The sequence below is a fragment of the Botryllus schlosseri genome, chromosome 14 (assembly GCF_051294905.1).
Source record: "Botryllus schlosseri isolate E-star chromosome 14, Bs_hap1, whole genome shotgun sequence".
Lineage (NCBI taxonomy): Eukaryota > Metazoa > Chordata > Ascidiacea > Stolidobranchia > Styelidae > Botryllus > Botryllus schlosseri.
Genome location: NC_137249.1, coordinates 10,094,103 through 10,115,637, shown reverse-complemented (window position 1 = coordinate 10,115,637; position 21,535 = coordinate 10,094,103). Strand labels below are relative to the sequence as shown.

The window sequence follows — 21,535 nt, the reverse complement described above, 5'->3', positions numbered from 1 at the left end:
TTTTTTCAAGGCTTGCTTTACCCGTGTATAATACGCACCCCCTATTTAAGGGTGTACCAGAGTTCAGCGCCTGTCGCCGACACTGATGTTTCTGCAACATCAGGTGCATAGGACGAGCGTATAATCACATCTCACAATGACGCAAGGGTTGTACCAAACTATTTGAAAGTAGCCTTCAACACATTTAAGACTGATTCAGTGAAGGCTTCATGACGTGAACAGACTATTGCGTTGAATAACTGACTGAAGCTTTATTAAAGCAAAGGTAACCAATGTGGCTTTAACCAACATAGAACACAACCGACAGCAGAACAGAAGAGAATAGAATGACACGGTAACGATAAGGCGACGCTGTACTATAAAACGTAACTAATCAGATGAAAGTAATTATTGCCTAGTTGCGGATCACCACACTTCAACAACATTTTCAACAGTACAATTCAGCGACATTTAGCACTTTACTAGAAGCTAGCAAACAGCAAAGTCGCAGTCCTATAATAGAAATACGATCAATCAATCAAAGTCAAATCAGTGGTTTTAACGGGACTTTACCTTGTAGCTGTATTTTGTATTAATTACATTTGAGGCTAATATATATATTTTCAAGGCTCGCCAGCCTGCAAATTTGTTATGTAATTTTACCGGTCCGCAATCTGAGAATGGTTGAGGACCACGGCTATAGCACACGTTTAATATAAACCTCATGGTCACGATTCGATATTTTCTAACAGCGACGCTTTGACGAGTTACGTTTACATTTGGATTAGCGACTGAAATGTCGCCGCCCCGAAGCATATCAACGGAATTACCGTGTGTGGTCCTTGTTCAGGAAAATTCCGATTACTGTCTACTTCTGGCGCTGCCGTGCGGCCGAGACAAGACCGACGTGAACTTCCAACAGACCGCCCTCAAGCGGTGCTTCATTGATTATTTGAAGCAGAAACAAGCCGCCGGAATCGTCAATGTGCAGCATCAACAGATGCGTAGCGATTTGCAGGTCGGTATGCCTCAATTGATAAGACACTTCTGATGCTACCATGCCTCGCCGGCTACGAGCAATTGTTTTGTCAAGTGATTTCAAACCGAATTTCAACATCTCCGTCGTTCCTTTGCAGTACGTACTCCACGTTTTCCCGCCGTGCGACTTCACCACGAAGCACCTGCAATGCCACGCGCGGGACCTGCTCTCTAACATTAACGACATTCAGCATATCATGATCGTTATCGCGGCGGTGTGACGGCCCGCGTCCGCTCACAAGACTTTTGCCGGCCTCTCTGCGTTGAGATCCGGGTCGTTGTCCGCGTCGCGCACCTATTTATATCAATTTTCTCTCTCTATCTCTCCTTACTCACTGTTTTGATTTCAATTTTGTGATGATTGTTTTGTACGTCGGGTTGTCCTGTTTGAATCAATGAACTGCCGCGCTCTCTACGATTATGATGTGATGATGCGAACTTTTTTACGTTTGGAAATCGTTGTAGAAATGGCAATAAAACGTGTTAGGACGATTACGATTATCAGTGTTGAGGGGATTTATCTGGGGTGTTTGTTGAAAGCTTAATTGTGGCGCGTGGGTAGACAGCAGAAGGGATTAGGTATAATATCTGGTGGGTAAAGTCGGAGTTTCATTCAGGCTATCGAGGTCGTACGTGTGTGAACCCGCCAGAGGTGGTCAGCAACGAACAGACTTTTACAAATCACTGGGTTTTCGAAATACGGAGCTAACGATATTCAGAAAACAATAGTTAGTAGATTATCAGGATGTACATTGTACGACAGATATGGGGTAATCGCGATTAGTAATCGATTACGACGAATACAGCATTTTCAAGTAATCGCAATCGATCACATTCGAAAAAAATCCGAAGTAATCGACTACTTCCCATATCTAATCGATTTCTTTGTGAAAGAGCGATTACTTTTTATTTGTACAAGGACTATGACATAAACTCAACATTCGTAAACAAGGAAAATACGTTATACCAGGTTAGTGATGGCACAAACGTCTCATTTACAAACACCACTGCTCATTATTACGTCACAAGTGTTAGCTCACTAAGAAGTATCAACAGGATCCACGCATTGTAAATAGATATTCGACGTACATTGTAGTATAGTTAGGGATGGTGTGAACCTCTGAAAGGTTCAGGTTCGTGTGAACGCGAACCTTTTTGAAAGGTTCTGTGTGAACACGAACGTGAACCTCATGACGTCACGTGACGACATATTGCTAATTCCAACCCTATCTTTCGATGATGTGATAGCCTATATTAATGTACACGATACCTACCGACGACTCGGGCCACATAATGCCACATTTCCGAAGTAGGCCTACATATTGGTGTTTTAAATGTCCCCGAGGGTGGAGATAATAAAGTTAGCTGATCCGAAAGAATGCTAATCGTGTGATTAAATACTGCTAATCGCGACGCATGAAGTTGGAGAAGGTTACGCGCGATGGTTAGTCGCGGTGTCCCGAGTTTTCAATCAAGTGACGTTATCTGTTGCATCATAATCCGAAAATGCGTTATACATAGGCTGCTAGTTGGTGAATGAAACTTAGAGATCCCACAATCTCCATAATGAAGCAGCAGCCTGCTAATGACGGTACTGCCACTGTAACAGGTGGAATTATCATCATCGCGAAATGAAAGTCGTGTCCAATTCGTACGGTACAGCTAAGAAACGGATATCGCTTTGCAATGGCGGGTAGGAATACATAATTCGTTGATTGTTTAGTGAAGCCATAACCTAGGAGACAATAGGCACGGTCATTATCCGGAATAATTAGACGTAGGAATGGTACGCAGTTTCTATAGATAACTAGAAATCTACAGTTGTTCCAGTTTGTTAAATCATGAGATTAACACTAACTTTATGCGCCGCGATCAACCGGTTTCCTTAATCCTGGGTAGATAAATCCTGACGAACGCGCTAATCAACTTTATTGCTAATCCAACTTTATTATCTTCACCCTAAATGTATCAACTGAGGCAATTAAAGGATATAATACTCTCATAAAATCAATATCTTCCGTCGCTTTGCCAACAATTTCGACGAGGACTTACCAGGGAACATAAACTTACGCCTTAACGGTCGAGACTAGGGCTGGGCACAATGATTCGAGTACTCGAATCTGAATCGAGTATTAATTGTCATGATTCGAGTCGAGTAGTAAACGACGATTTTTTCGAGTACTGAATTTATACGATCCTCGGCACTAGAAGTTAATTTATCAACGAGAATAATAGTTTCGACAGTAATTTTCACTATTGAAGCCTTGAAACCCTGATTGGGCGTAACGCAGTATACGAAACAACTCGTACAAAGCTACGAACGTTACTGGAACTAGCACATTTCCGAAGTCATGATCGTCCCACAACATTGTCACCAAGTGCAATGAAATCGGTATGGTCGAAAAAATACCAAAGTATCTTTAATTTGATGGATATCAGGCGTTATATTATTTGTGGTGGCATAAAAGGTAACTATTTGAACTTTCACATATTACCTTCTGTTATGACGTCATATTGAGTGATACTCGATTGCTCGACTCGACTCGAAGCATATTACGTGATTCAGAATCGAATCACACAGGTACTCGATTTTGCCCAGCCCTAGTCGAGACCAGACCGGACAATGTATTCATCGTCTGAGTATCGCTACATTGATATTGAGCTGAGTGTAAAACAGGTTTCTATACTCGCTACAAATATTACCCCATTAATGCTATGAAGCGACAACAAATCTGCCGTTGTCGCATCACTCGACCGTGACTCTCGTGTTGCCCATCTATCCGTAGGTTAGTTATCTATAGTCGAGCACTATTCTTCCATCTGAAAATCATGGTTGTGGCGGTACGCCCAGTCGCCCGTAGGATAACAAAATATTTTGTGTTGCAGTACAATATCAACCGGCATCAATGCAATGGCATGCGTGACTGTGGAAGACTTCCTCAAGCCATGCACAAGGCTTTCGAATAATACCTACGGATGGATATCTAGAGGTAATTGAATTGGTTGAGTGTTGGGTGCTATACGCACGATTGCACAAATCGTAATATTATATTTCATCTTCAGGTCTTGCTGTAGTGTATGGATGCGCTTGCATAGGCATGGCGTACTTAGCTTCAACCCTAGGAGGAGTACTCCAAGCCGCCATCAGTATATTTGGTATAGTCGGAGGGCCGCTGATCGGAATTTTTACTCTTGGATTTGTGTTTCCCTTTGCAAATAGTTGGGTATGCTCGTTTACCTGTTCCATTAAATCGGTGCCAGTTGAAAATTCTTGATGATTGCGCTATTGCAGCAGGACAATTAAAATCGATATGAATTCAAAACAAAATATTCCGGCAATGCCATGAGATACGGGCATAACCGACCAAAACGAAGGCATATGGTTCATTTCAGGCGGGTCAAAAGCGATCCTTATACCCTGGCTGCGTTACTTATGGTTATGGCTTAGCGTTTGGGTATTGAGATGATATCTATTGTTTCGTCAAGTCACAGATGTGATTCATTTTGTTGTCAATATATTGTGCTTTCTTCGCATCACAATTATTTTTTGAGTGACGGAGTCGCTATCACGAATTCGGCCTGACAAATTATTTCAGTTCATCTTGATCCTAATTTTCTGTTCAATGCCACGTAATTTCCAAGTCTTTTCATTTCAAGTATTGTTAAATGCGTGCATTCTCAAACGGGATTGATCCTAAACAGGGAGGCTTATCCGGTCTGGTTTTGGGCCTCGCGTGCACAAGCTGGATGTACCGCGGAGCAGTTGATTACGGGAAAGCTGGGATAAGCACGTCCATAAGAAACAAGCTACCTGTCTCCACGGCTGGATGCCCGGTTGTAACCGGCAACTCGACAGCAGCATTCACCACGACGCCAGTCCTATCCACCGCGGCATTGCTATCGGAGAATTTGACTACAACTCTACCGCCTGAAATTCCAGGAGTTGTTGATTTTTATTCCGTATCTTACCTTTATTACGGGTGCATCGGTTTCGCCGTGACATTAGGATTTGGAATAATTGTCAGTTTGTTATCATGTGAGCGAATCTCCTTCACTCGTCTTTCTCTGGATGACGACGTAGAATTTTGACAGGCGGCTGGCGCACGAGACATGACGTTCCTTCAGAATTGCTAAGGCCGCCGTTTGACCATTGGAGCATTAGACCGTGGCTCCCGGAAAAAGTCCGATACGTCCTGAGATTTGGCGTGCAGTGGCATGAGCCACCACTATTCAATCAGCAAGAAGTAAATACCGGTATGATGAAGTGTCTCGGTTACCGGGAACCTTTGATGGTATAGCAATTATTTCCTAGTGAGCAACACGGGACGGAATGAGGAGAAGAGGTAGTTCGGTCTGAACCTAACACAACACGATGATACTCGTTGGATGATGAGATACCGAGAACAAATGTTTCTATTGTTGCATGTTTTGGCTCGATATGCCAATAAATCTTTATGACTCTGTCCCAATTCCGCCCCTAGGAAATGTGGTGAATAATACGGTACCTTCACCCGAATAATTCAATTCAATTTATTGCTAACAATTTCATCATTTCAAGTCACCACAAGATTGCGATACAATATTCAAATTGATCGATGATTCCATTACCCCGCACAGACTATAGTGACTATATAATATACCGTGATTGAGCTTTCTAGTAAAACGAATCATTCGAAATGTCGTGCATGCATATGCCGATTTCGGAGATTTTGTTTGGTGATATGATTGGAACTCAATTTGCCTTACGGGTTCGGAGAGTGTTCAACTGTTCATACAACGCGTATAACTTCCGCTAGGGTTGCATTTAAAACAAATGGTTGTTTAAAACATGTTGTAAACATGTTTCAAACAAAGGCCTTTTAAAAATTTTTGTGTTTTTTTTAGTTGTATAATTATGCAATAATTGTGTAAATACTTTCCAAAAAACATGTTGTATGATCCTACGGACGATTACCACCCGACATGGCCGACTCATATGATATACGGAATGGTTGGAAACCTCAAAATATAGTCGGTTCAACAGCTATTATAGTACGTAGATATTTCATCAAAGGAGCTCTATTTACCCTATATTTTCAATTGTCAATATCAATCAACTATGACGTCACAACTGAATATTCCATGACTTGAAAAAAAATTCTAAAATATATGTTTTAAACAAGGGCCTTGTCTTAAACATGTTTGTTTTAAATTGATTGCTGTTTTAAATTAGGGTTACCATACGTCCTCTTTTAAGAGGATTTGTCAGCTTGTTTGACTTTTTTGAAAGTGTCCTCGGAGGACGCCCAAATGTCCTCTTTTTTGAGAACTTTAGGGCAAAATTCGAATGAGATAGGCTACAGTAAATCAGCACTGAAGTATCGCTCCGGCGGCTATTTCGGGATCTGAGCCGGAAAACTGGCCTTTTTTAGTCAACCAACGAATAATGTGTAAAAAAACTGTATTTGGAGAATTGAGCCGGAAAATTGACCTTTTTTAGTCAACCGACTACGCAATGGGGGAAACTTACCATATTTTCAGGATTTGCCTCCGTTATTGCAAGTCTGAAAATTTTGAAAAAGTGTCCTCTTTTTAGTTTCCAAAATATGGTAACCCTATTTTAAATGCAACCCCAACTTCCACAGTTGATGGTATTTGATTTACCTGCTGAACTGTAACAGGATCACATGCTAATCTTCAGTGACACTGAAAACTAAAATTATGCCATAGTCCCTATATTATGAGAATAGCGATATATTGGTGTTTAATAAATATTTTCTTTATTCATATCATTCTAACTAATTCACTGAAAGCACTTATTTAGTCTTTGCTGAATAGATCGTGAAATGAATGCGATAGACTTTAAATTTGTGACTATACGCTCTTTCCCCTATCGATACCAGTAAGCAGGGTTGTGACCAAGTCACAAGGTTCCGAGTCACAACTCACAAGTCAATTTAACTTTTATAGTTTTGACCGGAGTCAAGTCCAGTCATTTTCAATTCAACACCGAGTCAAATCAGCTGTTTGAGATTTTTTTGCTGAAGATTTTGTGGATGATCGATAGTGAACGTGCCAGTGTTAGGATCAAGTCACTACCTTCGAGTCACGAGTCATTGCACATTTTGACTCAAGTCAAGTCAATAGATTTTCGAAGGTGACTCGAGTCAAGTCGAGTCAAGTCAAGTCACGAGTCAAGTCACAATTCAAGTCAAGTTGCCTTTTCAAAGTATGAGGCATGATTACGTCATTGTCTTTTGCTAGCTGTCTGAAATACAGATTGAGTGGTCATTGTTTCTGCACAGATGAACGAATATAAAGTCGAATATACCCGCAAGAAGGCATCGATCACATAAACGCAGAACTGTTTAACTACGCAAGTAATTACATAGCCTCGGTTTTCAGTTAGCAGCCAAAAAGAGAAACGAATTGATAAGATGCAATACACCACCCTTTTACAAATTGATATGATACAATTCGAGCCTTCGCCAATGGCTGAGGGATATATAAACTATATTCGAATTCAATTTTATTAAAACAAGGGGTTTGGTTAAGGTAAGAACAGAAAACAGAAATAGACATTTTGCTATTACATTACTCTACTACTAATTCAGGTCAACGTCAGCTGTAAGCTTCGATCACATCGTTTGCAGTCAATTTATTTGTGAGAGAACAATGGAGGCCCAGTGAAACGCACGATTATTGAAGGATTGGTAGCTCTCATGGGTTACACCAGCGTTTCGCGAACAATCCGACCATATGCCATACACAGTGATTTTTATCGACACCGATTACTTGATGACTTGAAATTGACTCGTGAATTTTGCTTCGAGTCACGAGTCAATCCACATTTCTGATGCGCCGAGTCAAGTCAAGTCATTTCAGCAAAGTGACTCGAGTCAAGTCAAATCATACGAAATAGGTGACTCGAGTCTGACTCGAGTCATCTCAACACTGGAACGTGCAATTTATATAATTTAGCGTTTCAGTTGCATGCAGCTAGAAGCATGTGCTAAGGCAGGGTAGGTCTTACTCAGTGTCGCAGATAGCTAAGTTACAAGGTAATGTAATGATTTTCAGTATCATCAAAACTACATCAGCAGCAAGCGAAGTCTCAAGTAGTTTAAATAGTTATAATAAGTGAGGTGAGAAGATATCTAACGCTGACTGCAGTTTGCCAATAGCAAGATACATCTTTTTGATAAACACATAAGGAATAGTGACGCCACAAATATACAACTGCAATTTTCACAATTAGCCTATGTTTTGTTGCCGTGATACAAAGGGTTGCATCTAAAACAAACTTGCTTAAAACGTGGCCCTTGTTTACCACATGTTCTTTTTAGCCACGACGTTAGGAATTGTTAATTGTGACGTCACCGCAGATTAACATTGACTATTGAAAATATAGACTAAATATGGCTTCTACGACGAAGAGGGCTTCCGACCACTGTCAGAAACAGACCAAAAATATCTTTAACAAGTACTATATGTCGTTAATGCAGCAATTTTACGGTCGGCGGTCATCATTAGAGCCCGACCTATTGGATTTTTGGGTCGATACCGATAAAACCGATATCTAACACATTCACCGATATATTCAGCCGATATTCAAATAAGACGGAATCTACGCCAAAAGGCGCATTTTCAAAACTTTAGAGCATTTTTTCAACAGCTTCACGGCCATTGTCATAGTTGTACATGAAATAAACTAGAAAGGTTTCATTTGGACACCTTGAGAGTGCAAGCTATATAAAATACAGCAATATTTCCATTCTAGCGGTAAAGGATGATAGTTTTTTGACTTCCTGCCACCATGTTGTGACGTCACCAAAATCATTCTGTGAATTAACATAAATTATAGAGTATTTTTTTGAAAATTTATACAACTTTATTCACATTTTTTTTCTCGCTACGCGCGATTTAACGTTGCCAAATCCTTCATTATTGGGTACCCTTCCCCCAAGAAAAAATATGCATGATTTATAGAAATTGGCATTTCGGCGTCGGCCATTACCGCGCCACGACACATCAAGACATATGAAGCTTTAGGCCATGTAACATGCGACTAGGGCTGGCCACAATGATTCAAGTACTCGAATCGGAATCGAATATTAATTTTAGTGATTCGAGTCGAGTAGTAAAAGGCGATTTCTTCAAGTACTGACATTAGACGCTCCTCGCACCTGAAAGTTAATTTATCAACGATAATTAAATTGCCGACACTATTTTCCACTATGGTAGCCTTAAAACCTTGATTGTCTGTATCGCAGAATATAAAACATAGTAAAAAAACTAAGAACGTTACTGGAAATATCACACATACGATGCCATAATCATCCCACAACATCGCCAAAAAGTGCAATGAAATAGGTATGGTCGAAAAATACACCTAAGTATTTCTAATGTGATGAATAACAGTCATTATATTCTTTGTGGTGGCATAAAATGTACAATTGTACATATTTGAACTTTGACGTATCACATTCTGTTATGACGTCATAATGAGTGGTGCTCGGATACTCGCGACTCGACTCGAAGCATTTCGTGATTCAGAATCGAATCACTTATAGGTACTCGATTTTACCTAGCCCTACATGCAACTCCGAGAAGTGTGCCAGAACGATCGGCAGAGAGAGAGAGAGGGATGTTATTCTTTTTCACCTGCACCATTGAGATGCTTTGACGACGGAGATGCGATACGACCGTAAAGTCACCTGCTAGTCTGCAGTGCACCCCCGTTTTTTCTCCTCCATGCTATCCATGGTTGCTGAGCACCAGCAGGATAGCTGCGGATACCAATTTTCGAGTCTTTGGTATATGACCCGGTCAGGGATCGAACTCACGACTTATTGCCGATCGAAGTCGGACGGATCACCATTACACTAACCTTGGGCGAAAAGGACTATATTCTACCCGTATGTTGGCCGAAAACCGATGTATATTCAATATACATACATGTTCATTTGTTCAATTGCCATAGGGTTACCATATTTTGGAAATCTGAAAAGAGGACACTTTTTCAAAATTTTAAAAGTTGCATATCCGAAGGAAAATCCTGAAGAAATGGTAAATTTTTCCCACTTCGTAGTCGGTTGACTAAAAAAAGGTCGACTTTCAACTTTCCGGCTCAGCTCCCGAAATACCCGCCGGAGCGTTACTTCGATGCTGATTTACGGCATCTCAGTCGAATTTGACCGTAAATTTGACCATAATTCTGAAAAAAAGAGGACACTTTTACAAAATTAAAAAAAGACAAACCCTCTTAAGAGGACGTATGGTAACCTTAAATTATTCATAAGACCCTATAAATGGATGGTGCCAAATGTTCTTGTCCTGGCAATCTACATGACAAGCCATCCCGCAGAGAAAAATTATTTCCCAGTGAAGAAATACCAATTTGAAATCGTGTTTGGGCGATTTTAATATCTTATGACATAAGACAGGAAGTCACGAGATGTAACGAAGTCATTATACCAAAGGGTCCACCCGAATATGTTTAAATAATATATTTATGGGCCCAACATTTTCCAAGACCACACCAGAGATATCCCTGGGCACACACACCTCCATCCGCGCGACCGGTAAATTTGATTAGTCGGGCAGAGACAGGATAAAATATTTATAGCAATATGTATGCAAGTCCCGATATTATTGACCAATTTAATCATGAATAAATTTTCGCGCTTCGGCGACAAAAAGTTATACCCACTAACGAACAAAATAATTCTCGCTTCCAAGTAGCTGTAAAACATATATCCTGACGGGGGGTTTGGGGTCGAAGCCCCCAGAAGTTAGGTTTATCACCCTATCGGGGGCCCACGACCAATAATGTTTTTTAGGGGGTCTGACAAAGTGTTGTTTCGGCCCTGGGTTCAATCAGGGCCGTAAAATCACTTCGTTAGCCCCCCACCCCCAAAACGTTTGTCTTGGGCCCCCTATATGATGATTAACCGGACCCCCCTCAGGTTATACGCTCTTCATCGCTACTTATCATCTACACTGGGGGCCGTTAGCTTAGTGACCTTAGTCATCAGCTTTTCTAGCCTGAAAAATGAACATGAAAAATGTCGGTAGGCCTAATTCATGATTGAATCGGTCAATATGATCGGGGATTGCATACATATTGCTATCAATTTTTCTCCTCTCTCTGCTCATGTAATCAGATTTACAGGTACAGCTGAGTGAGGTGTGTTTGAAAAGGTAGGACCCCTCAATAATAATTAAACATCTTCGGGCGTATACCCGTTGGCAGGAACGATCAGACAGCACTTCGTCAGTCCCCCCACCCCTAAAAAACTTGGGTCTTGGGCTCCCATATGGTGATAAACCTACCCCCAATCACGTTGTTCGCTTTTGCATCGTAATAAGTCGTATACTGTTCCTAGGAGCCAGCGCGAAACGCGAAAATTTTCGATAATTACATAGAATCGCCCAAACGTAGGCTACTAAACTAAAAGACGCACACGACTTCAAATTGATAGTTCTTCACTGGCATATAATTTTTCCCTGTCTTGTGAGGTTCAGATTGTCAAGACAGGAACATGCGGCGCCAGTCATTTAGGTGCTTAATAAAACCTAACGAAGTTTTCGGTCAGCATAAGGGCAGTCCTTTTCGGCCAAGTTTTTTTCGGTGTCGATCGTTCTGGCACACTTCTTGGAGTCGCATGTTACATGGCCTAAAACTTTATATGTCTTGGTCAATGATCTATATACATTGGTATTGGTGCATCGTGGCCAGGTAATGGCCAATGCCGATATGCCCATTTCCATAAATCTCGCGTAATTTTTCTTGGGGGAAGAGTACCCCAAAATCAAGATACCTTGGCAACTTGAAATCGCTCTTAGCACGAAAAAACATTTGAAAAAGATGAATAAATTTTCAAAAAATACTCCATAATTTATGCTAATTATGGAGTTGAGTAAATATAATTTGTACCGCACAAAAGTCGTCATGATTGAGTAGCTTTCTATGCTCAATGTTATTCTCTGAGGCCGTTCCGCAATTTCCACCAATCAAGTTCGGCCAAATATGCTGCCGGGCGTGCGTGGGGAAATATGATTGGGGAATCGCAATGCCGATTCAACGCTAGCTACAATTTATTTGTCAGGGACCATCCGCCAGTTATATTCATTGTGTTGCACTTGCCAGTCGGATCCTGGTACGCGCGGACCGACGCCTGGTGTTCCGTTGAAGTACTTCTCATGGAATATATGAATGTGTAGTTTTTAGGAGATTTTCCTATTGCACCAGCTATATACTTTGTATTATGAGCAACGGACGAAAGGATAACATATTATTGCAATTCTCAGTTATAGTTCTCGTAGTGAAGTAGATATCAATTACTAATATACTGTGTTTTTTAAAAATGGGTCGAAGCTTGCTTTTGATATTTTTCGTCTGCTCGGCCTTTTTGGGTGAGTGTTTCATGTTCCCAGTCTTGTATTGAGAATTACAACTCAATGCTTGGTACTATATTTGCAGTCACTGTGAAGGCCGATTCAGAGGAGCCGCAAGTCGACGAACCAAAAGTAGAACCAGATATTGGTAAAGCTCAAGAGGCTTCGAAAACGGATGATGAAGTTGTATCTAGGTATGATATAGTAAAAGAAAATACTATGGCGACATAGCCACCGATTCCACTCCTGGCTAAGCATAACTCATTCCTCTTAATACTGATTCAGGCAATTTATATCTTTGAATATATTTGTGTCATATTTTGTCATTGTACACTACCAAAATAAAAACGTGATACTTTCATTTAGCTGTGTTGGTTTAGTGCTGAACCTATATTGTATATCATGCTGCATGGCAGCATTTCTTAGGATTGATTTATTAGCCTACTATACATTGAATGAAATCCATGAAATGACCATTCCACTCCGGGATGTGGTGATGAAATTACCATTGTGATAGATCGAAAATTCGTGTTGACAGAGGTAAGGTCGAAGGTTTTAACCACCAAGATGACTATAAATTACAAAACTTGTCCCGAGATTGGTTTACTTTTCTGATGAAAAACAATAGTAGTCCTACTTCTGCATTACACAGGCTTGATCAGTGCCAAATATATGTATTTGTCCTGCAGTACTTTTGAACAATATTGTTGAAGTGGTAATATAGCTCATCACAAACATGGTGTCAAAGTTGCAATGATCTCAACTATCGTAGTCCATTAAGAAAATTCATGTGAAGCTTAAAAGCTCTGTAATTCTCATTCGTTGTAATGATTAATCAGTGCATCCAAAATCATGTGCCCATGCCATATTTTCACTCTATTTAATATATTTTATGAATGTTTCCTGGTGGTATATTGTTTCTAGTTTATATGTGTAGATTGGATGATAAAAAATGCCATGAAACTAAATTTATGCTTCTGGTAATGCAGGGAAGAAGAGGCTATTCAGATTGATGGCTTGAATGCGTCTCAAATGAAGCAGATGAGAGAGCAAGCCGACAAACACGAATTTCAAGCAGAAGTCAACAGAATGATGAAGTTGATCATCAATTCACTCTACAGAAACAAAGAGGTATAAATTTGATGTTCAGATATGCTTATATGATATCTGTCTGTTGCGATACTCGGATGTTCTGATTTATGATGAATACTAGATTTTAGATCAGTCTTTATTGCAGACGCAATTAATGTGTGTTATTGACGTCGAATGCCATTAATTATGCAAAACCTAGGTCATTCCACAAGCTATTTCAGCGAGATGAGGTCAATGAATTTGTAGGATACAATAGCGTGAATGAGGTGCTTCTGTAATCGATCATTTTCAAGTGTGCGTTTGGAGTAGGCCTACTTCTACCCTTGTTCCATAGCAATTTTGTAAATCTGTGATTGTTATATTTCAGATCTTCCTCAGGGAACTGATTTCAAACTCGTCTGACGCTCTGGACAAGATCAGACTGCTTTCACTAACGGAATCAGAAGCACTCAAAGCAACCGAAGAGCTCTCAATCAAAATCAAGGTACTATAGTTGTGTTGACGCATCCATATTTTGACCCGCGTTAATAACTGTGACTTGACCTATTTCAGGTGGACAAAGACAATAACATCATCCATGTCACCGATACTGGTATTGGAATGACGAAGGATCACCTCATCAAAAATCTTGGTACCATCGCGAAATCTGGCACTAGTGAATTTTTCGAGAAAATGAGCGAGGCGTCGACAAACCAAGCCGTTTCCGACCTTATTGGTCAGTTTGGTGTTGGATTTTACTCCTCGTTCTTGGTGGCCGATAAGATCGTGGTGACTTCGAAACACAACGATGACGATCAATACATTTGGGAGAGCGATTCCGAGTCGTTCTCTGTCGTTAAGGACCCCCGCGGCGACACTCTCGGTAGAGGTACCACCGTGTCTCTTTATCTCAAAGAAGAGGCGTCCGATTACAGCGAGATCGATACTGTCCGCAACCTGGTACGAGCTGGCCGATTTGTAGTGTCGGTGTATGGAAATTTATTAGTGAAACTTTTCTCAGATCAAAAAATACTCGCAATTCATCAACTTCCCGATCTACCTGTGGACCAGCAAGACCGTGACTGAAGAGGTGCCGGTCGAGGAGGATGAAGAGGCGGAAGAAAAACCGAAAGATGAGGAAGCCGCCGACGATGATGAAGCAGAGGTAGGGTAGAGATGTCATGTTTAATATATTATATGGTTCGTATTGTGGAATAAAAGATGTTATTTGTTATGATTGGAACAGATGGTATTATTCTCTTTGAAAAATGTATAAATAATGGAACAACAGATGTTAGTAGTTGTGATTGGCCACAGATGGTATCAGTTATTTCTAAAGGCAAACTTATGGCACAATTGATAATAGCTGTTGAGATTGGGCACAAATGGTTTTAGGCATTTCTAAAGCCAACTTATGGCACAATTCGTAATAGTTCTTGTGATTGGGGATGGATATTAGTCTTCATTATGAAAACCGATTTAACACTAGATGACAGTTGTTGTGACATGATTCTTACCCAAGTAGAAATAGTGATTTTTGAGTAAGTACAAGGTAGTCTAGACCTAGTTTTGCCATAGTATTGAAAACAGTCGCATAGAAGTGCAAGTATTCTGAAATCATAACTGTGTGGGTAAGTACTTGAAGTAGGTAAAACCTACTTGAGTACTTTGAAAATGTTGAAATCCTTTGTAACTGACAAACTTTTGCTAGTTACAGTACATCAACGTTGCCTGTTGGTCGGATTTCAATTGTCGGCCTGACTATATGTTTTGTAGTGAGTCCTACTATATCGTCAGTCTGGAATCCCTGCAATTTCAGTTTCATGTTCGACAATTTTCGCTGCCAATTGAAGTAGTAACTAATATCATCTGCTATTCAGTGTGTGTTGGCGGTACATCACTCAATCGTCTGAATATACTCTAATGTACTAGCTCTATTGTCTTCAGTCTCAAATTGCTGTAATTGTTCAATCAATTTTTGAACCGTAATTCATTTTTCAGGTTGAAGATGAAGCTGAAGAGGACAAACCCAAAACCAAGAAGGTCGAAAAAACCGTCTGGGACTGGGAACTCCTGAACGAGACCAAGCCGATCTGGCAGAGACCGGCCAAAGAAATCACGGACGAAGAATACAACGACTTCTACAAGGCCATCGCCAAGGTACAATATATTACGGTCACACTATCTTATTCCAGTCTCGTCATGACCGGGTGATTTTCGTCAGGAATCGTCCGAGCCTCTATCGAAAACCCACTTTGTAGCCGAGGGCGAAGTCTCTTTCAAATCTGTGCTTTTTATCCCGGGATCCGCCCCCCGCGACATGTTCCAAGACTACGGTCAGAAACGCGTCGACCACATCAAGGTACGATTTCTACTACGCTGCTCTAATCTAATGTAAATCTGTGCAGGACAAGTCCAACCCGCTCGGCCACACTCATTTCACTGCCGAAGGCGAGGTGTCGTTTAGATGCCTGATGTATGTGCCCGAAACCACGCCCAAAACTGTACATAATGACGAGGGCGTCTTAGTGAGCAATGTTAAGGTACAAGGTAGCAAGTCCCTGTAGCTATGCAAAATCCGGTGGATATATGCATTTTTATAGCTCGGTAGAACCGAAATACTGCGACGGTAGATGAAAAAAAGGAATCTTTCCAAACGTGTCCAGTAGATGCGCAGTATCCAGGGGATATGCACACTTATAGCTCAGTAGGATCGAATTCTGTGACTGAAGACGAAAATGTAGCCTTCTGAATCTAATAAGACGAGTTCATTATCAAAGTCCAGTAGCTGCGCATTATCCAGTGGATATATGATGTAAACATATTTATAGCGCAGTACTCCCGAATTCTGTGACTGAAGATGAAAATGTAGCCTTTTGAATCTTTTAAAACTAGTTTTTTTTGACATGGTAGATGTACGTCCGAAGGGTCTTCATCACCGACGACTTCCAAGACATGATGCCGAAATATCTGCAGTTTGTGCGCGGTGTGGTGAGTTTTACATGTGCACATTGCACGTGCATTCTGTGCTAGCATGGTGTGAAACGGGTCCCATTTCTAGGTCGACAGCGACGACTTGCCTTTGAACGTGTCTCGTGAGACTCTGCAACAACATAAGCTCCTGAAGGTGATCAAGAAGAAGCTGGTGCGAAAGGTTTTGGATATGATCAAGAAAATCGCGCCCGAACAGTACATCGAAAAGTTCTGGAAAGAATACGGCACCAAGTAAGTGCGGAGATGACCAAAGTAGTCATTGTTTGTACCAAGTAGATGTAACATAATGACTTCAATAATTCAAGTAGGCAACACCTTTGAAAAAGTAGAAGTTACTGACCACAAAAATCTGTCTTGATTAGGATTTCATGTAATGTCTCATTTGCAGCGTTAAGCTCGGAGTGATGGAAGACCACAGCAACCGAACGAGATTGGCCAAACTGCTCCGATTCTACAGCTCAAACTCCGACACCGAACTCACCGGTCTCGAGGACTACATCGAACGTATGAAGGAAAAGCAGGATAAAATCTACTTCTGCGCCGGAAACGGCAGGAAAGAGGTACCGTGATTTAACTTCTGATTATGAAGGCTCGAATGTGGTGATATATCTGTGCTTTTCTTTTCAGGTCGAAAGCTCACCGTTTGTGGAAAGACTGCTTAAGAAAGGCTACGAGGTCCTCTACTTGGTCGAGCCAGTCGATGAATACACCATCCAGGCACTGCCCGAATTCGATGGAAAGCGATTCCAGAATGTAGCAAAGGAGGGTCTCGGTTTGGATGATGGAGAAAAAGCTAAGGAAAAGAAAGAAGCTTTCGAGAAAGAATACAAGCCGCTCGTAGATTGGCTTAAAGAAAACGCTCTCAGTGACCAGGTTGGTTCACCGCGATTATGTGATCGTGGTAGCAAATTTTGCGTTATTAAACTCTGATTTTCGATCTGCAGATCGAGAAGGCCGTAATCACGGAGAGGTTGACCGATTCCCCTTGTGCTTTGGTTGCTAGTCAATACGGATGGTGAGTTTTGCTTGGGTGTTGTTTGTATGTAGTCGTAAGAGACTGTACTTCTGTGATACTGAAGTTTATACCTTCCTCAGGTCTGGCAACATGGAACGTATTATGAAGGCGCAGGCGTACAAGTCTGCCTCTGACAGTAGTCAAAAGTGAGTAACATTGTTGTTGATTTTTAAGGTCCGGAAATATGGAACGCCTTCAAACTTCGCAGCGGCATACGAGTAGTTCAAAGTCGTGAGTTCCGTAGACGATGAAAACAGCTCATGTGGATGATGCTGTTTTCACTGCGCGCGAGCGTCCTACACTCACCTTGATCCTTGTAGCGATCTGGTGGTAGCGATAGTGGGGTTTTTTCGAGTAACTCATATCGTGTGGAAAATTTCATCAACCGAAAAAATATAGCTTCAATGCTGTACTTCCACAGTTGAAGCCAGCAAACCTAGGCTTGCACTAGTTAAGTGTCTAAAAACATGTTGCACGAGGCTACTGATATTCATGGAGCAACGGTCACATCCCGCTATAAACTGGTCATAGTCCTGAAATACAATTATTTTGAATGATGTATAACTGGCATCATTTTCCGTAATGCTGCTAGCAAAGTTGCACCTAAAAAGTCATTACTGTAATGATGTCATAATAAACGGTACTTGGGTAGTCAACTCGCGCTTGGTACCCAAATCACCCAGAAACTCGGATTATGGCCAACTGTACTACTGCCAAAGAATTGCTAACGCAGAAGTCGAAACTGTAATTTTGTAAACACTGCTCCTCAACAAATTAAGTGGCTTGACGAGACTTGTTCACTGAATTTTCCCCCATGTCATCATTTTAGCGTCTCCGGAAGCCCTCGTTATTTTGTGATTTGATGAAATTCAAACTCATTTTCACTATCTACTGTACTGTTTAGGAGTGCCGGCCCGGCATTGTGATTTGGAATGATTGTTCCTTTCCGATAACGCCTTTTCTATTCCAGTTTCTATGCAAATCAAAAGAAGATCCTCGAAATCAACCCGCGCCATCCTCTGATCAGGAGCCTGTTGGAGAAAGTCGAAGTAAGCAGTAGTCGCATACGGTCTCTGCGATCGCACCGAAATGTCTAACGGCATTTTTGTCTTTCACAGAACGACGCGGAAGACGAGCAAGCGAAATCCATCGCGCAAGTTATGTTTGACGCCGCGGTATTGCGTTCCGGCTACACGCTTAAAGACTCTGCCGATTTCTCGAAGCGCATTCTCTCCATGCTTTATTCCAATCTGAAAATTGATCCCGAGACTCCTGTAAGTCCTATCTTGTTTCCAGAGCTAATCAAAGCAGTCATAGTTGGTACCCGGGTAAACTAGAGATAGTGTCATAAATTTTTAATGAAGTAGAAGTAGCATTTTACAAGTGAAAACGTTGTTTCCAGAAAGAGTGATGAAGTTGTCATTGTTGGTACCCGAATAAACTAGAAATAATGTCATAAATTTTTCAAGAAGTAGAAGTAGGCTAGCATTTTACAAGTAGAAACCTTGTTTCCATAACTAGTGAATACGTGACTGGCAGTGCTAAACTTGAGTATTGCTTTCAGAAATATGTCCATTGCAATAGAATTTATCAACTCTTGATAAGGGACACACGAAGAATCTTCAGTTTAATGAATTTAATAATGGAGGTACTAAACTTCCGAGTATTGCTTTCAGAACTGCATACATTGCAATAGAATTTATTAACTCTTGATACGGGCACACAAAAAAATATTCCAATTTAATAAAATAGTGAATATGTGAATGAGGTACTAAACTTCGAGTTTTGCTTCCAGAAATACGTTCATTGCAAGGAAATTATTGACGCTTGATAAGGGGCATACGAAAAGTCTTCGGGTTGATAAATTCTATTGCAATAAATGTAGTTCTGAAAGAAGTAGTGAAGTAATCGTTGCCTCATTGGCACTCAGGTACTAGGAATAACGCTATAAATTTTTCTCAAAGTAGAAGTGACGTTTTTCAAGTGCAAACATTTTCCCAGATATGGTAAAATAGACATTGCTGGTACTGGTACTCGAGTAAACTAGACATAACGTCGTCAATAATTTATCAAGCATACAAGTATCGTTTTTCAAGTAAAAAGGCTCGTGTGTGGGACCGTTTTGCTTTAAAAAGTGAAGTAGCTGTACCGTTTTCCAAGTAAAGAGGATAGTTTCTCTATTTACTAAATCAAGTTTTGTGTGAAAACTTTATAGAGATGGAAGTAGTCTTAAATCTTAACAGCTTGAGGAAGTGAGACCTGCTTGAGTACTTGGAATATGTAGGTAGAAATACTTCGTTTCTGACCGCCTCTGCTTGTTTTATATTCTGGCGGTGTTTTATCACCGAACATATTCTCAGATTGAATATGAAGAAGAAGAAAAAGACGACGAGGAAGATCAAGAAGAGGAAATTGATGCCGATGAGGAGGAAGAGGAAGACGATGACGAGGAGGAAGAAGAAGAGGAATCTGAGGACGAGGGTGAAGAGCAGGCGGAAGGTGACGAGGGCCACGACGAGCTTTGAACTGCCTGCGGCTGATCGGAGGGGGTTTAGGTTTTCCAATCGCTGTACTGCAGTCATCTCGAAATCGCGTTCAAGTGTGGAATCGTCGCCTATTTTTTGAAAATCGTGACGATTTATAGATGTGCGGGACCTTATGTTATTCGACATGTCTGTGACTATCGAACTTTTCCAACAAGATATCAATTTATGAATTTGTTTTGAGTTTTCACTACGAACCATAGTATTAGCGTTCAGGGGAAGACACAGTGGAACACGAGCCGCAGGTCAGCTATATTCTCACGAGAGTTATTCGTAAGTCAAGGTAATACGATAAAATCACAATCAGCTCAATGCGCGGGTGCGATGAGACACCAGACACGTGCCAGTTCTGGCACTTCTGCCGAGCATTAAATTTGGTAAAACGGGTATCAATCGAAAGCTGACTCTGCACTGATTACGAAAATATAAATTTTATTCCGCTCGTGACCCTGGAACTCCCACAATCAGCCTCGAATTTTTGATTGTTATGGAGATTGGGATTGGGACGCAACAATGCTGTCTGGCGAAACGAGAGAGTAGCTCAAGAGAAAAAGAGCCAGACAGTATTGTTCAGCATTGTTGCGTCCCAATGCAGATCTCCATAATTATCAAAACTTCGAGGCTGATTGTGGGAGTTCCAGGGCCACGAGCGGAATAAAATTTATATTTTCGTAATCAGTGCAGAGTCAGCTTTCGATTGATACCCGTTTTACCAAATTTAATGATCGGCAAGCCGGTCAAAAATTACCGTCAAGTTGCCTGTAGCCAAATGGAAATTGTGACGTGATACAATTTCACTGAGGCGTGAGATTTGCCTGTGTCGACACCATGTAGGACACTATGGTGACGCCGTCTTGCCGGTTGTTATTCCTAGCTGCTAAGTCCTTGAATCAATGATGCACAGGCCTGTTTATTTTTGGATTTCTCCAAAAATAACAAAAATAGCTTATTTTTGGATGTTTTCAAATTTTATTTTTGGAGGATCTCCAAAAATAAGAATTGAAGGTGTTTTGACCCCTATTACTACTACTGAAAAAATCCACCAAAAGTATGTTATTATCATGTATTCAAGTCCTCCAACACATAGATATCATCAGTGATCTTGATCTAACTTTCCAATACATTCTTCACAAACTTAGTATTTGACCTGGAGGAAGCCTTCTAAAGAATATTAATCACTGCAAGACGCCCCCTCCCCCCCCCCTGATGTTCGAGATGTCGGCCTCGAACGTCGCAATTGTGGGAAACATCGAGGTTAGGGGTCCAAAAATGGAGGAATGTCTAACTCTTCAAACTTTCCAATCTTCCAAGCCTTTGCTCCTGAAAAGCGCTCGTCAGTAATGCGCTTGAAACCTCATCCCATGCGTGCCTCATTGAACTTGACAGCCCAACACCCCAACACCCTCTGACCTTCCTTGTGGCGGTCCTCGTCCCAGTCCTTACCTTGTCACAGGCGTTCGACCAGGCGCATGAGCTGCTGCTGCTCCATGATCAGAACGTCAAGACCATGAAGCTT

The 21,535-nt window shown here is 41.1% G+C and overlaps 4 protein-coding genes across 7 annotated transcripts in view; 3 read left to right on the top strand and 1 right to left on the bottom strand.

Moving 5' to 3' along the window:
* LOC145455025 (uncharacterized) overlaps positions 1–1,512 on the top strand; it is a 34,178-nt gene extending 32,666 nt beyond the window's left edge. For both annotated transcript variants that reach the window (XM_080332981.1, XM_080332980.1), the window contains exons 29-30: positions 830–997; positions 1,116–1,512. In XM_080332981.1, the coding sequence (XP_080189107.1) occupies positions 830–997; positions 1,116–1,238 (291 nt within the window). In that variant the 3' untranslated portion in view covers positions 1,239–1,512. The remainder of the gene's footprint in view (positions 1–829; positions 998–1,115) is intronic.
* The window catches only part of LOC145455042 (uncharacterized), a 137,371-nt gene that overhangs the window by 113,472 nt on the left and 2,364 nt on the right, over positions 1–21,535 (bottom strand). The window lies entirely within an intron of this gene.
* Positions 3,859–5,486, top strand: LOC145456125 (sodium-coupled monocarboxylate transporter 1-like). The gene is made up of 5 exons (XM_080334181.1): positions 3,859–4,007; positions 4,081–4,241; positions 4,720–5,053; positions 5,110–5,271; positions 5,330–5,486. Exons 1-5 carry the CDS (start codon positions 3,929–3,931, stop codon positions 5,362–5,364), a joined length of 771 nt encoding a protein of 256 aa, XP_080190307.1. The 5' UTR covers positions 3,859–3,928; the 3' UTR covers positions 5,365–5,486.
* Positions 12,256–20,192, top strand: LOC145455452 (endoplasmin-like). Of its 3 annotated transcripts, none has more exons than XM_080333429.1 (17): positions 12,256–12,414; positions 12,482–12,590; positions 13,386–13,527; positions 13,856–13,972; positions 14,041–14,427; positions 14,489–14,632; positions 15,469–15,627; positions 15,876–16,010; positions 16,381–16,458; positions 16,529–16,692; positions 16,850–17,021; positions 17,089–17,334; positions 17,406–17,476; positions 17,557–17,622; positions 18,447–18,525; positions 18,595–18,750; positions 19,837–20,192. In XM_080333429.1, exons 1-17 carry the CDS (start codon positions 12,366–12,368, stop codon positions 19,999–20,001), a joined length of 2,439 nt encoding a protein of 812 aa, XP_080189555.1. In that variant the 5' UTR covers positions 12,256–12,365; the 3' UTR covers positions 20,002–20,192. The 3 variants fall into 3 exon arrangements, with proteins under 3 accessions (XP_080189555.1, XP_080189556.1, XP_080189554.1); XM_080333430.1 differs by lacking the exons at positions 15,876–16,010; positions 17,557–17,622 and adding exons at positions 15,692–15,829; positions 17,651–17,707; XM_080333428.1 differs by lacking the exon at positions 15,876–16,010 and adding an exon at positions 15,692–15,829 and having other exon boundaries at positions 12,257–12,414.

Excerpts from the sequence above, each read along its gene's own strand:
- LOC145455452 (XM_080333428.1), top strand. The coding sequence starts at position 12,366 with ATGGGTCGAAGCTTGCTTTTGATATTTTTCGTCTGCTCGGCCTTTTTG. Across the intron at positions 14,428-14,488 it reads TCGATACTGTCCGCAACCTG|ATCAAAAAATACTCGCAATT; the intron begins GTACGAGCTGGC and ends AACTTTTCTCAG. Across the intron at positions 16,459-16,528 it reads TGCAGTTTGTGCGCGGTGTG|GTCGACAGCGACGACTTGCC; the intron begins GTGAGTTTTACA and ends TCCCATTTCTAG.
- LOC145456125 (XM_080334181.1), top strand. The coding sequence starts at position 3,929 with ATGGCATGCGTGACTGTGGAAGACTTCCTCAAGCCATGCACAAGGCTT. Across the intron at positions 5,054-5,109 it reads AATTGTCAGTTTGTTATCAT|GCGGCTGGCGCACGAGACAT; the intron begins GTGAGCGAATCT and ends GAATTTTGACAG. Across the intron at positions 5,272-5,329 it reads TCAGCAAGAAGTAAATACCG|TGAGCAACACGGGACGGAAT; the intron begins GTATGATGAAGT and ends ATTATTTCCTAG.